Source organism: Protopterus annectens, chromosome 14.part0, assembly GCF_019279795.1.
Source record: "Protopterus annectens isolate FY-2018-M chromosome 14.part0, PAN1.0, whole genome shotgun sequence".
Taxonomy (NCBI): domain Eukaryota; kingdom Metazoa; phylum Chordata; order Ceratodontiformes; family Protopteridae; genus Protopterus; species Protopterus annectens.
Genome location: NC_056748.1, coordinates 435,687,146 through 435,703,793, shown reverse-complemented (window position 1 = coordinate 435,703,793; position 16,648 = coordinate 435,687,146). Strand labels below are relative to the sequence as shown.

The 16,648-nt window shown below is 40.5% G+C and overlaps 1 protein-coding gene across 1 annotated transcript in view; it reads right to left on the bottom strand.

The window, feature by feature from the left end:
* The window catches only part of USP54 (ubiquitin specific peptidase 54), a 1,304,502-nt gene that overhangs the window by 669,276 nt on the left and 618,578 nt on the right, over positions 1 to 16,648 (bottom strand). The window contains exon 11 of the mRNA XM_044056203.1: positions 5,299 to 5,467. Coding sequence (XP_043912138.1) covers positions 5,299 to 5,467 — 169 coding nt within the window. The remainder of the gene's footprint in view (positions 1 to 5,298; positions 5,468 to 16,648) is intronic.

The following is a 16,648-nucleotide window of genomic DNA, read 5'->3' as shown; positions in this document are numbered from 1 at the left end:
TACCATTTAGTGAATTCAGTTCTCACCATAGCACAGCTGTCAACCTCTTAGCACAAAAGACCTGAACAAAGCCAATAATGGGTGACTACAACCACCAAACATTCAGTGAATTCAGTTCTCACCATACCTCTCAACCTCTTAGCAAATAACACCTGGACAAACCCAGTAATGAGAGAATATAGCCCCCAAACAGTTTCAGTGAAATCAGTTCTTACCATAGCTCTCACCATTAGCAAAAAACCTGGATGAAGCCAATAAATACCTGGATGAAGCCAATAAATACCTGGATGAAGCCAATACTGGGTGAATACAGCCCCCAAACATATTCAGTGAATTCAATTCTTACCATAACTCTCAACCCTAGCACAAAGCCTGGATGAAGCCAATAATGGGGGGGAATACAGTCCCAAACACAGGGATACATTTCAAATATCCATCTTGTACACTTAGAAAATTGCTAGAATAAAAGCTTGCTTTTGTTACCATACACTTTCTGAAGAATATAAAGTCCGATATTGAAATGTGTCCATTTACATTTATTAACCAGGAAAGTCTGACTTTGAAAAAAAAAAAACAGCTAATTTTTTTAGCAGAGGCCCAGGGAGAAACACTCCAGAAAAAAAAACAGCTAATTTTTTTAGCAGAGGCCCAGGGAGAAACACTCCAGACAGCCAACCACAGATTTTATGAGGAACAGAAAAGGTATGAGGGAAAATCCTGCAATATTTTTACAAATGGTGGTGGGTAGGGAATTCAGGCTCTTGCCACTTGGGCCCAAGGTACAGGGTTCAAGCCTTATTCTCTACCCACCACCATGTACACCTGGGGCATTTTACACACACACACACACACAACGGGTCCCATCTTCCGTTCCTGGATAATCCTCTCAAACTCCTCTACCTGAAGGACCTTCCATTCCCTACCTGTACGGGTCCCATCTTCCGTCTCTCAAACTCCTCTACCTGAAGGACCTTCCATTCCTTTCGAATAACTTGTCTTACATTCTCAAACAGCGATGATGTCAGCACCACCCGCGACTGGACTGTTAGCACAGACTTGATGATGTCAGCGCGACTGGACTGTTAGCACAGACTTCTTAAAGAAGAATGCACTATCTTCTGAATGTAAGAACGCACAAAAACAAAATAATTTTGTTTGCAATGATCTACTAGTCAGCTTGATTACAACTTTACTTGTGACCCAAATAAGACACATTGGAGGGACTGGAATGCATCTCAGAGAATCCCCACTCTCTGGAATAGGCTTCCCATCCATGTAAAGCAAACCCTTCCCTAACCCTATTTAAGTGTGACCTGGATCAGTGGATGGGAAATCTGAAATTCACTTTTTTTAATTTCTCCAAATCTTTACGGTTTCTAATACCACGACAGGAATGGACCCCATTCCTAAGTCAAAGTATGATTAAAGTTCATGAAATTAGTTTTGTTTCACTCTTTGATGTCAGCCAAAAGTGCTCTTCGCAGCACCCGCAATGTCCTCCTCCTGCAATTCGCATGGAGTTACATGTATTGGTAGTGTATTTAAATAGGACTGTAGACTTTTTTTTATAAGACCCGTTGCTCCTTCTACTACTACTGGAACTGTCTGGGTATCTTTCTTACACATTGCTCTTGTTTCTGCCTGCAGATCCTGATAGAGGTGATAATTCACCTCTGCTATGACACATAAGTCTCTGAAGGACAGCGTCAGCCATTAAATCATGCCCTTATTAACGTACACTCCTTAAAAAAACTTCTAAGACACAGTAACTCAAGGATGCATTTAGGTTGCATGGTTAGGCTTATAAATGACCAAGAGGTTGTTAACTTAGTATATACCTATGAACCTTTGAACCTAAAACAAGAGTGAAAGACTTATGTCCCTTATGGATGTTTACAAACAACTTGCATTTGATTTGAACAAGACAAAATACATTAGGAAGGCAGATCAGCTGTTTCTTTCCAGGAATCCATACTGGGTAATCCGGTTTCCAAACAGGCAAGTGTCAAATGGATTTCCAAGTATCTTTTTCTTACTGACCTCATGGCAAGTCCTTATCCTCTCCTGTTAAGGCCCATTCCTCAACAGCAGGTTTATAAGGAATTGATTCAATGGCTATTTCAGATTCAGGTTTATCTGAAATCTTTTCCTAGGTATCTTCCTGCCTTTCTGAACAGATTTTGGGTTCCTAATAGAAAAGGAAAGTACAGCTGTGCACACTTATCATAAATGTAGATGTTCAAGTGTATTCACTGTTGCAGTCATCACACTTGGGTTATCTGCCTGCAGGTAGCCCTCAGTCAGCCCGAATACCAGAGACTTAGTATTTCTGCTTCGGTTGCTGTCACTCCAGTACTGACATCAGGTCGTCAGGGGTATAAAAACAGGCAGCCGATGCCATTACATCAGTTTTTCTTGCCCCAAATGTCAGGAGCCCCCAAATAGGAAGCTAAGTTATGGTGGGGAAAACACCACCAGTAAAAAGTAAATACGAATACCAATAGTAATAGCCATAGAGAGGAGAGAGAGAGAGAGAGAGAGAGAGAAAACATGTGGCTGGAGGGAGGGAAACCAGGACTGCAACAGTAAACACACTTGAACATCTACATTTATGGTAAGTGTACACAACTGTACTATGTTCTTCACATTTCACTGTTGCAGTCATCACACTTGGGTGGATTCCCAAAGCTGAGGAAGGGTGGAGGCATTCAAGTAGAGTTAGGGCTGGCTATTAGGCCTTGCAAGACTGCCGTAGCAAAACCTGCCCTGGATTTGGAAAATATAGGCAGGTGGTAATGCTTGGTGAAGGTGTGTACAGAGCTCCAGGTAACAGCCTCCAGGATGTCCCTGGTAGGGACTCCCATGAGAAATGCTGTAGAGGTAGATGTAGCCCTAGTTGAATGTATTCTGACTCCCTGAGGGGATGGCTTTCCATGGTGCTTGCAGCAGAAATGGATGCAGTATGCTATTAATTTGGAAATAGTTGGTTTTGAAATGGCCTTGCCCTCTGCCCCTGTTGCAAAGCTGAATAGTAACTGGTCAGATTTTCTGAAGGGTTTATTCCTGTCAAGGTAGAATCTGAACTGTCTGGGCACATCCAAAGAGTGCAGGATCCTTTCCCCTTCATTTTGAGGATTAGGGAAGAAGGTTGGCAAATGGATGGACTGGTTGAGAGCCACAATGGACACCACTTTAGGCACAGAGGAAGTGTTAGTCCTGAGGGAAACCCTGTCAGCATGGAAAATAATGAAGGGTTCCACAGCCATCAGTGCTTGTAGCTCAGACACTCTTCTAGCTGAAGTGATGGCTAGAAGCAAGGCACAAAACTGACAGCGAGGGACGTCGTGGTCTGGGCCTAAACAGGTGACGCAGTAAGAATGAAACTCTGTGAGGTATTTGCTTTCCACAGGCAAGACACTTCTTAACTTTTTCTGAAATCGGCTAGAGCAAGAAAAAAGGATCCCCAATGGGGTGCTTAGCTTTAGAAGACTTTAGGATTATTCAATTCAAAAACAAAAAATTCAGGTAGCGGGCGACTGGCACTTGTGAACTGCTTCTGCTTCGGGCTCCTCCTCGGCAAGAAAGACTGATGTAATGGTGTCAGCTGCCTGTTTTTATACACCTGACATCAGTCCTGGAGCGACAGCAACCGATGCAGAATTACTAAGTCTCTGGTATTCGGGCCGACTGAGGGCTACCTGCAGGCAGATAACCTAAGTGTGATGACTGCAACAGTGAAACACGAAGAACATGTGGGCTTAGCTGGATAGTTCCCTTGATACCTGGGAACTTAGGTGAGAAAGATTTGTTTGAAATCTTGCATTTTTCCTTTCTCATTTAGCAGCAGGACCAAACAGTATATCCCTGCTGAGAGGGGAGTTAAACAGCTTAGCTTTGATAACCAGATAAGGCGACAGAATTGCTGAGCTGAAAAAGTGAACTCGCACTGCAATTTACTCAAAATAACAAAAACACAGTAGACAAGTTAAGTACTTTCATCTGAATCAGGACTTCATCAAAGTGCTTAACTTGTCTACTGCGTTTTTTGTTATTTTTAATAAATTGCAGTGTGAGTTCACTTTTTCGACTCAGCAGTTCTGTCACCTTATCTGGTTACTGGTTTAATTTTCTGCTTGTTGTTCAAACTTAGCTTTGATATCATCGGGTAAAGATTGTGAACAAAGTCATGCAAATCTTCTAATAACATTTCTGGTAGTGTCCATCCAGGTAGAAGCTTCCACTGCATCATAGCTACACTTGATGGCATGTCTGGCCACCATAGCTTGACCTACCATAGAAATAGCCTGCTACTTAATTTCTGAAACCTAAAGGTTAGTCAACATTTTTTACTCAATTCACCAAGAATGGACAACACTTGGGTTTGATAATTCAATGCCCTGAAGCCCAGACTGGCAGAAGTGTAACCATTCTTTCTGTATCTGTCCATGGCCCTACTGTCTCTGTCTGAAGGTAAAACATTAGCAGCAAGTAAAAGTTTGGACGGTTTGTTATTGGAGATAAAAATACTGAAAGATCTGCCAAAGGATTTACATATTACAATTTTAGATCCTCTGGGACTTTGTAAAACCTGTCAGGCCTCTTAGAAGCTGGAGGCTGAGGTATGCCCTCAGAAATAATGAGCCTTAGTTAACCATTCTCCACCATATATGTATGATCAGTCATACCGGTTGTGCAAGAATTAGATGCCAAACTGTCAAGGCTGCGGTAGGAGGAGCCTGAGAAATTATCAGGTGTACTGTGGGCTCCTGCAACACCTCAGTGGGTATGACTGAGTCCAAATGGGCAGAAGATAGTTCAGGCCTAGGCCTTTTGAATTTCTTTTTTTGAAGTGAGCAGAATGAGCAGTTTGAAGGTTTCATTATTTTTAGCCAAAAAAAGAAGGAACAGAACCTTTGGTGAACACTGACCCCCACTTGTGAAAGGAGGAAAAATTAGAGAGTTCTAAGTTCTGTGTGTTCTTTCCTAACCCAACATGTGATACTGCAGCCTGTGCCAGAAGATGTATGTGACCCTGAGCATGAGAATGACAGGAAATTCAGAAATGTACTAAGATGCAGATTATCAGAAGAGAAAATCCATAGCCACTCATAGTAGAAAGCTTCTGATATCAGAATTATGTTCTGTATATCCAACTGGATGAAACAAGGAAATAAAGTAAGTATTTTAATCACTTGTAATAAAATGCAAAACTAAGTTATTTAGGAAGCCAGACAGCTGCCAACTAAAAGAAAATCATTCTGTCATAGCAGGACTAGTAGGTAAAACATGAAGCAGTACCTGAATCTTCGCTATCATAACAAGTCCTGTTATAGTGCTGGAGGTCCAGATGGGAGGAGCGGTCCATAACAGATACAGGATTCCCTCTTGGGTTGGCATACAGCAGCAATAAGGGCTGGTAATGGCCTTTGATGCATCTCATCACAACATCCTTCCATTTTGGACCAATCTAGAGAAAGTAAACAAAAGCAGACATCTTTCAAATCTTCTGCATTCAAAGAATGTCTTGTTTTTCTATGACAGGTAAAACAGTATCTGCAAAAAATTTTACACAGCAGCCTAGGGCAACTCAATATCTATAGACTGCTATGAACAGGTTAGGAGGCAGTGCAGAAAAATGACAGACAAAAACACTTTCTACTTCTGAGCCCCTTCAGTATAGCAACTTGCTCTACGCAGTGTCTGAAACAGGCTTCAGGGAGTTCCTGCCTATTTTCTTCTTTTATTTGACCGGAATTCTTCCTCTGCATGCTAAGTGAAGAAGTCTGCAGTGTCCTCTGTAAATCTGATTTTCTTTAAACTTCTACATTTGTGCTTTTTCATATGGTAAGTGCTCAGTAATTATATGACTGGAATCTAAAAACTTTCTGTTGACTATACACACGTGAATCCTTCTAATTTCTAACAGATGAGGAAAGGGTAGTCAGTGCTTTTACTCAAGAGTTTGTTTCCCCTGCTTAGAGACTTCTAATGGTCTAGACAAGAGGTAGAGAACCAAGACACACTGGTGACATCCTTCCAGAATGGAGTTTTTAAATATTTACTCACATCATTCTGATGTGCCCAGTTGTGCACATGGTGTGACCACACATCAGGAGTGCATGTCATAAAGATGTTGTCTCCCTATGCTTCCTACACTGGTATGCATTTCTAGAGTACAATGAGGTAAAATAGTTTATACAAGGATAGCAGCTCAACATGCAGTCAGCCCCATCCTCTCATAGTAGAGGACAGTACTGCTATGGGCACAGTGTCCCGCATGGAAAAACAGCAGTCTTATGGACACAACCTCATTTTTTCTAACAGAATAGCAGTACTGCTGTGTGCATTCACTGAGCCCTGCTCCAGGGAAGAAGAGAACTCCTCTTAAGGACACCCACTGGTTCCTTCCCAGAGACATCCAATCCTAATGGTATTTGTTCCATATTATAACATCAGAGAAATGAGCACTTCTAAGCACTCATTCCAATCTTCCATGGAAGGAGAGACTTCCTATGGACAAGCCAAACATCTGGAAGGAAAAAGACTTTTACACTCAGTCTACCCAAGAAGGAGAATTAGGGGCAATCCCTCTACCCTCTTTGACAGAAGGAAGGGTATTATATTTACACATATTCAGTTCACTTCACTTCCTGCAAGGCAGGACAGCAGTCCAACAGATACATTCTTCAGAAAGAAAAAAAAATAACTTGCACTGTCTCTGTCATAGTGGAAGTACTCTTACAGAGACCGACCCACTTCATTCTCCAGTTAAAGACAGCAGTTTATAAGCACTGACTTTACTCCAGTATAGAGAACACTCGGACTCACTCTAACCTCACTCTTCTCACCAAATTCATTGTAATACCTAAATTGCACTTGCACATCTCAATTCCCCTGATGTCAGTCCTCACACTAAAAATGACCTTTTAATGTAAATCAAGGATAGCAACACTGCACCCAAAAGGTGTTTTAGTGTACACATTTGTTTTCTTATCATGTCTAATGAAAAATCACAGATCAAGTGCATAAGTGGCCACAACAGTAGTGCTTCTGTAAGGTATTATAATGAGCAGTTATTGTATGACAGATATGCATTTCAAGACAATGCAGCTTATCAGTGTAAATCCTGCATTTTAAGGCTTGGCTCAAACTGACGGCAGTACATCTCTGCCTTCCCCTATTCACAGCATTTTCTACAGTACAATACAAGTACCAGAACTGATCTCACAAGGGATACACATACACTTCATTTCCTTCTCTAACTTTTCCAAGAAACAGAATTCCTTTCTGATAGATTTCCTGAACTGTGTTATGAACCAACATTATGTAAAATGTACAGAATCCAAATGGGGAGTACCTTTCAGCAATTACATCTGACTGAGTATTCCAGCTAGCCCTATGCAGAAGACCCTGTTGCTTTTTTTTCTTCTGCTTTAGGAGCATTTGAACTTGCTTGTACATCCACATGTCACTATATTCTTTGTAAATACATTGCAGGGCACCTCCAGGCTGTCTGAAGTATGATTACAGAAATACGTTTTAAATTTCGATTCTCCTGTGCCACCCTGTTCCTACTTTCCCTTCCTAACCTTCCTTTACACTTTTCTTTTGTCAGCCTATAGTCAATGATATAGTGCACATCCGGCTGATCCTGGTTTTTCTTTAATACAATACCAGCTTTTAAAAGCCAGTATTGCATTTGTGGTCACACCTGAGCACTGTTGTACTCCACACATGGTTTAAACTGAAGCAACTGCATCCTACATTGTAGTAAGCAGTTTGCTACAGTTTATTAGATAAAAAAATCTCTTTTTTATTTTAATCTAAAACCTGGGCACTGTGTTGCTGCATGCAGCCAGGGTATAAACTGTAGCAAACAGTTTGCTGCAGTTTATAAGAATTTTTTTAGCTAAAACATGAGCATTGTAGTGATTAGTGCAGGCAGGGTAGATACTGTAGCAACTGTTTGCTACATTTGTAGCAGTTTGCTATAGTTTATAAGAAAGACTTTTTTTAACTAAAACCTGAGCACTGCGGTGCTCCGTGCTGTCAGGGTAAAAACTAACAACTGTTGCTGCAGTTTATACCCTGCCTACACACAGTGCTACAGTATTCAGGTTTTAGTATAAAAAAAAAAAGATTTTTTTTTTTTTAAAGTGTAGAACCCATGCAGAGTGCTATAGTGCTCAGGTTTGAATGGAACAGAGGAAGGTTGGGGACAGGACACAGAAACAGGACCTGAGTGGTTGGGCAGTAGGAAGGGAGTGACTGTTGTGCATCTGGCCACTTTATTTTTTGTTTGTTTTTAACTTTTGCTCTTCAGTGGAAGAGCTGTGTGTGAGGGAGTGTGTGGATCTTGATCATTTAGTGATCGGCATACTACAGTAGAGTGTCTTTTTTTTTTTTTTTGCTAATGGGGTGGTTCTCAGTACTGATGCAGGGCACTGGCTCAGCCAGCTGCACGTCTGTATGGGGGGGAGCACACCTGCACAGACAAGGAGGTACACACAGCCATTACAATGATGCAAGTGCTCATGTCACCCCTAGTGATGGGGGTTTGACCATAAAATAAATGCCCCCCCTCCCCCCGGGAAGTCTACATGGTCGACAAGGAGGGAGACAAGAGTGGTAAAACATTTACATTAAGTTTAGAAACTTATGGGAAGTACAATTAAATAAATGAAACACAGCAGCAGCCCAGAGGGAGGAGCATATGTCTATGGGTTACAAGTCTTCAGCACATATACATGTTTACATCATTAAGTAAAACTGGAAGCTGTGATGTAGAGATTACAAATACACAGCCCTGTTTAAAATTCACTTTATGTACTAATGCCTGTAACTGTGCTTTAAGTTCTGCAACAAATGCAAGTAGCTACTCTGAATAAAGATTATTAGTGTTGTCTCATATGTCATACTAACAAAACGGTCTGTAATCACAAAAGGCAAAGAATACTGACATTTGGGTCCAGACATGCAGAAAGACTTTGGTGAACAACTAAGTCAGAGATGTGGCACACACAACACAGATTGAGACATTGCTCTTGAACTGAGCTTTTTTGGATAGTCCCTAGGTATTACGTTTCCTAAAAAGGGGAAGAGAATGGCAATTATAAGATAACTATGGAATTGCAGGGAAATGAAGAAGAATAAAGCCTTGTTCAGTCTAGTTTGAAGGGTTCTTACATTTTCAGAAGGGGTGGTTAATAGAAGCAAAGGTTAGTGTTATAATTTGGTAAAAGAAAGTATATTTTGCATTTGCTTGGTAAGTTGACTGTGTATAGAGTTATAGAGTACATCTTTTAGGAAAGATTAGAGTTTGCACCTTTTTTTTTTTTTTTTTTACTGATGAGGTGCAGGTTACCACTAACTCAGGAAAAGCAATATTGCTTTTGGACTGAAACTTGAGGTCAATAATAAATCTGCTAAAATCTGAAGTTTAAAGAACCATATGGACCAAGCAGTTTGAGAATATTACTGAGAAGGTAGAACAAGATTTTCTGTATGACAATATTCTTTAGTACAGAATATGTCTTAAATGTAAGGCCTTTGATAAACAGAGTTGTTGTGGGAGATAACACACAAGGGCAGTCCACAGATCAGCTATGAAGTACTTACTAACAGGTGTGACACCACAACAGGACAGCTGAATTGTAATGAAAGGCCAGATGACCTAAGTAGGCTAGATGGGTGACCAGAGCCATGTCTTTAGCAATATGTGTACAGAGATCCAGAGAAAGATGATGATGATGATCCATCATGCTTACCAAGAGAGGGATGAATTACCTGGCTTGAAGACGAATGATGTGGCGATAAAAAGTGTGTGCAGATTTTTACAAGTATATACTATTGGCACAACCAAAGCTAATTCATCTAGTGCTTTGTACAGTTTCTCAGACTGGCATCCCTCCTCCCAAAGACCAGTAAAAAAGCAAATGCTTATTCTACATCCTGCTGTAATGGTAGCAAGATGCTTGTTACAAATTTGACAAGCTTGTTAAGTTATCAACAGCACACACTGAGCACGTCAACACTTTAGCTATGACTGCAAATGCAGTACTGGCATTCATTTAGGAAGCTATGTTAACCTGGTGACTTCATAAATTAATGCCAGTAGTACACTCCCACTCCTCTGGCTCTTACCAATTGCACCCCCTAATAGCCTGTGCCCACAGCACAGCACCCACTCCATCCTTTTCACCCTAGTTATGACTCTGATATTTAAGAACCAAGAAATCCCATAATGCATTGAGTCTGGTGTAGAGTAGGTGATACAAGGTGAAGCCGATACCTGCCTTTCTACAATGCTGCCATTTTGTGAGTTATTAAAGTCACTGTTTTACTTCAGATGTTGGTATCTGCTGACATGCTTTAAATTGCCAAGCAAGATGACTGGGTAACCAATGCTGTGCATTGTGACGCATCACAATTTGTGTTCCTCATTTCCAAGAATATAGTGGCTTATCTATCACAACCTCAGATGAAAGACTTACTTTGGAGAAGAATTTAAATCTTGGGCCTACCCAGATCATCAACAGAATTGCAGAGGGCCCACAGGCACTATCCCACCACTGAAGCAGACCCTCTGACAGACTGAGCCTGTGAAAGGGAGTATTAGGTTATGAGCTGTAAAAATGCTGCAATAGTTTAGGTCAAACACAAATGGTTCTACACTCAGACCATTTACTCTTCCAAGCAGGTCCCATGAGACAAGATCAGGGAATTAATGAAGCTTAGACATACTGCATCTCCCCATGTCAGTCTTTTTGATGATCTGCTGATGGAATTAGAAGAAACTAAACTTAAATGACAAGACTTCTAATGACTGAACATATGCTGTTTTCCACTTGCTAGACAATTTGGATTCAGGAACTCTGTCAGCCTTTCTCTAAGATCTCTGTCAAACTCCTTGCAGAGTTGAAGGCAAAGCTGGCCAGTGTGTTATTACCTTGATGGTCCTTCATTCATACAAGGGGACCATATTCACACTCTGTAGTGTCATTTTATACCTCAAAATCAGACTACATTCATTAATTTAAAAATCTTACACTAGAAGCTTCAACACTGTGACAGGAATAAGTTGTCAAAGTGTTTGCTACGACACAGTACTGCATATTAGCATCTGTTGAGTTAAATGCAACAATGCATTTTGCAAAAGTGTACCCATGTTTATGTGGGCAGTTTTTGTAATAAAAAGCTCTTAACTTTTATTAAAGTGACCCAAATAACTTTAGCATTTCCATGCATGATAACATGTAAGATGACTGAGCACAGACATTAATGGATGCCTTCTTGTGCATGCACAACTTGCTTCCATTAAAGTGTATATATGCCTCTCATGTTTTCCCCTCAGTTGATGTCACTGTCATTAAAAATCAGTGTTAAACCTCAGTGCAATCAGTGCTGGGAAAACACATTTTACAGAGGTATTTAAGCATGAAACCATTTGCCAGTATATTAAAGATGTGGATCAGCACTTTATACACCACATATGGTGGTGTAACAGGTAAGTCACAAAAGCATTACAAAACACTTTAGCATGGGTTACTAACTAATCCAAGCAAACACAGCAGCCAAGACGCACCTTTGCCTGAACAGCAGCCTACCCAAACTTGAACCTTTACATTATACAATGTCAGACAACATGCCATTTAATTTACATATTGCACTACAACAAACACATCTGGCATATGTCTCATTACTGACATTAGTCCAGCAAGACACTCTGAAGGATCCTGCCTCATCACTCTGACAGTACTCCAGTTAAATCCCCTGAAGGATCCTGTCTCTTTACCCTGACAGTAGTCCAGCTTCCCTTCTGAAGGATCCTGTCTGATTATTCTGACAGTACCCCAGTTAATCCCACTGAAGGATCTTCCTGTCACATCACCCTAACAGTACGCCTGTTAATTCCTCTGAAGGATCCTGTCTCAGCACTCTGGCAGTACCCAGTTAATCCCTCTGAAGGATCCTCCTCATCACCCTGACAGTATTCAAGTTATTTCCTCTGAAGAATCCTGTGTCAGCACTCTGACAGTACCCCAGTTAAACTTGCTAAAGGATCCTGTCTCATTACTCTGACAGTAACCCAATGAGCCCCTCTGAAGTATCCTGTCTCATCACCATGGCAGTATCCAGTTAATGCCTCCATAGGACCGTGTTTCATTATTCTTGCAGTACCCTAATTAATCCCTATGAAGAATCCTGTCTCGTCACCCCAGCAGTACCCTAGTTAAAGCCCCTGAAGAATCTGTACAAGCTGAAGGGTAAATACAACTGTAATTCCACATATGTTACATATTTAGCAAGGTGTACATTCTGTGCAGCCTTCTACATAGGAAAAACCGAGAGAAGACTACATGACACAATGTACGAACACCAATATGCATTAGCAAAACACATTTACTGTTGCAAGGACCATGCTTTTAAATTTATTGTTACTGATCAAGCTAAAATTAATAGTAGGGGAGGTCCGAGACACCTCAAATTTGAGGAACTTGAACTAGCCTGGCAAGTGAGGTTAAATGCTTACAGCTTCCTGGGGCTAAATGATTCCTGCTCGATTAGCAGTGTATTAAAATTGAATAGCCTTAAGAGGTGAATCAATATAAATATGGTGTGGTTATAACAGCCTATTTGTTTTTATGTATTTAAAACACGCTGTGTTTACAATCAATTATATAAGGCAGGTTTACACTATTTTTTAATTTCTTTAATACCTAGGTGTCTCATTTTAACTATACTTATAATTGTGTTTGCTGTTTAGTATTCAACATAGCTAGCTATACTGTTTAACAGCTTTTACTTTTTTATTATATAAACTGGCATTGTTTCTTTAACTTGAATGCAATTAGTATTTGTCTATTGAATTTATGTATATATATATATAATGAACTTTTTACTGATTGTAACTGTTTCTGAGGAAGTCAGTTGTTGGGGCTGACGAAAAGTGCTTAAAATAATTTTTTCTTGCTTGACTGCATATTTGCCACCGTTCCTGTCCTTGTTTTATTATAACAGTGTTCCTTTATTCTAGTGCAGAGGGCTCTTAGTAGTCATACCAGTGTAGAATGCACTATAGTATGCACACATATCAATGTATACAACTCCTTTACTCTTACAGTTAAAATGCCCTGGAACTTTCAGAGTGTAAGGCAAATGTTCTAAATTAACTAACGGACCTTCAGAAATGTATCTACATATGTTACAGTTCCCACACTTACACATGCCCCATCTTTTCTGTGTGATGTTGGGGCAATGAACATGTTTGTTTCTCTCTCTTTCTAAAATGTTTTTTAAATTATTTTGATTTTTATATACAAACCTTGGTTGGGTTTCCACAATGGATTGTAAATCTTTGTTTCCCTCTAAAATTTTCCAGTTGTCAGAAATAATGTTTCTGATAATACCACTATCTACTGTCATGTCCAAACAAAAATAATTACCAGCATCAGATGTGTTCCTGTCGTAGTTCTGTTTTGTATTAATGTTGGAAAACCCATGCTCAAGGATGGCTGGAAAGAGACTGTCCCTCTTCTGTGTGACATATTCAGCCTGCTCTTTCAACAGAATCTTACTGTACCCTCTTTCAACAAACAAGGTAGTAATAAATTCTATTTCCTTCAAAAGGTCACCCATTTCACTTGTCATTCAAATGGCTCTTATGAGCTGTTCTTTGGGAATATTATTCTTTACGTAACGAGGGTGCATGCTGGTATAATGCAAGTAACTGTTAGTGAAAGTTTCTTTCCTGAAAATCCTACTAATTTGTAAAGCTTAACATCCCATTCCAGAATCACATCCAAAAAATGGACTTTTACTCCCATATCCCCCAGAACAAATTTTAAATATCCCGATCTAGAGTTTAATGAATATGCATAAATGTAAAAGCAGGTTCTTGGATGGTAAGATGAAACCACCCACTACCTTTATGAGTGTTGTTCCTTCGGTGGAATTCCTATCCAGCAACAGTGCAGTAAATTAACAATGTATGTTGCACTGTGTATTCAGTAATCCTAACATTCTATACCCACTGGATGTAGAAGATAACTTTGTGCCTACTGTGTGCGTTATTAAATTACTGCCCCTGGTCAGCTATAGCACTCCCTGTATACCCCAACCCCACTAACCCTGCTCTCTCTAGTCTTTAAGTCACTCACCTTCCCACATAACCTTACACCCATCAACTTTCTCTGCTAGCTCTTTCCCTCTACTCTCATGTCTTCCTACTGACACAGTCCCTCATATCGCTACCTACCTACCACCTGTTTGTTTCCTCCCTCTGACCTCTCTCTCCCACATAGACTCCCTCTGGCCTCAGTCTCCCACATAGAATCCCTGCTCTCACCTTTCCCTACCATAGTGTCTTTCATTCACCTCTATAGCCTTGCTCCCAGCCTAGCGACTGTCAGTTCCTCTGCCAAGATTTGTGTAAAACCTAAACCAAAACAGGAACCTATGACATTAATTATGGCATTCTCTCCCCTGTGCTGAAGTATCCGACCTCCTCACTGTTTGTTTTTTTCTTCTTGTTTGCTGAACCTACAGGAAGGTGCCCCGCCACCTACTGGCTCTGCCTTTAATCACTTATCCCTGCTCTAGAAACAGTACATCACTATTGTCTTCCCATACTGCATTGTGTTTCTTAAAGCAAACACTTAGGCTTCAGTGCTATCTCTCTCCCATCCTGCCTGCCCCATAGTGTGGTGGTGTGTTAAGCTGATCAGGTAAACCCTACACTTCGATTGAACTGCTTTCTAAGGTTTTAATGTTTTGGAATTGCAACTGTATATACTGCCCTAGCTTGCCAATCTATCAAATAGTCATCCCAGTTGCATAGAGTGTGCTATTTGACCTCACTGGTGTTCTTCAATGAAACAGCGTATTTAACTGAGTTGTAATCTGAGCTAAATACTGTTGAGGCTTTTGTGAACCGTGATTCTGGTTCGTTTTGATGTTATCTGTGAAAAGTAATATTATATGCCCTGTTAATGCATTTTCTAGTGCTGTCAGCTGCTGGTAAAGACTGGGCCTTGCCGAACAACCAAATAGTCACCCCTACATTGCATAAAGTGTGCTTATGACCTCTATGGTGTTTTTCATTACAACTGATTATTATACAAGGTTTTGATCTCTCTTAGTAAGGTATAAGGTTCTGTAAACTGAGTTTTCGTTCGTTTTGCGTTTTTCACTGTAACTGCTTATTATATAATGTTTTGATCTATTTTATTAAGGTATAAGGTTTTGGGAACTGTGTTTTCATTTGTTTGCTGTTATAAGTGACTTTGAATATACTGTGACCTGTTACTGACTTTTCTGATATTGTGGGAGGTCGGTAAAGACTGAAACGTTAGTGCCTGCTATAAGGTTGTGTCTACTGTTTGCAGCAGCAGTGTCTTTACCTAAGCGACTGCATTTAATTGCGAAGCAGTTGCACATAGAGGGTATCTTGCCTGAATACTAACCATTGACTGGCATTAATATGTAGTCGCAAAGACCATACAGCCTCGATATATTTCTGTGACTATTGAAAGCATTATTATATCAGCTAAACCTCCTCAGTAAGACAGTGGTATCCCAGTCTTCACTGGGTTGCAGGTTGTGTCGACTGCTACCTGCATTACTGCATACAAGGTGTATATTGATGAGAATTGCTAAATGACATGACCAATTGTTTTGTAAACTGTATTTTACTCCCTACTCAGGTAGCTCTTCACTTTAACCAATCTCTAATCTCTACTATCCTGCTACCTCATTCTCCTGTATGTCCCTACAATACTCCTGTTCTAAGCTAACATTTCCTTCCTTCTCCCTCATTTCTCCTTCTATTCATATCCCTACTTAGCCTATTCCTTTATTATAACATAGTCCTCACTACTACTTTGCTGCAGCTAAATCCTGCTATTACTCACCTCATACATATCCCCTCTCTCTCTCTTTGCTTTTCAGATCCCTGCCATCAAACAATTTACGGACATTGCTAACCCCAGTCAGATTTGAAGACCATCCATTCCCTTTATGAGTGTTGTTCCTTCAGTGGAATTCCTATCCAGCAACAGTGCAGTAAATTAACTACGTATGATACACTGTGTATTCACTAATCCTAACATTCTATACCCACTGGATGTAGAATATAACTTTGTGCCTACTGTGTGCCTCATTAAAGTACTGCCCCTGGTCAGCTATAGCGCTCCCTGTATACCCCACCCCACTACCCTGCTCTGTCTAGTCTTTAAGTTACTCACTTTCCCACATAACCTTACACCCATCAACTTTCTCTGCTAGCTCTTTCCCTCTACTCTCATGTCTTCCTACTGACACAGTCCCTCATATCTCTACCTACCACCTGTTTGTTTCCTCCCTCTGACCTCTCTCTCCCACATAGACTCCCTCTGGCCTCAGTCTCTCACACAGAATCTCTCACCTTTCCCTACCATAGTCTCTTTCATTCACCTCTATAGCCTTGCTCCCAGCCTAGCGACTGTCAGTTCCTCTGCCAAGATTTGTGTAAAACCTAAACCAAGACAGGAACCTATGACATTAATTATGGCATTCTCTCCCCTGTACTGAAGTATCAGACCCCCTCACTGTTTGTTTTTTTCTTCTTGTTTGCTACCACACACAACTTAATATCACCTCCCCACCACCA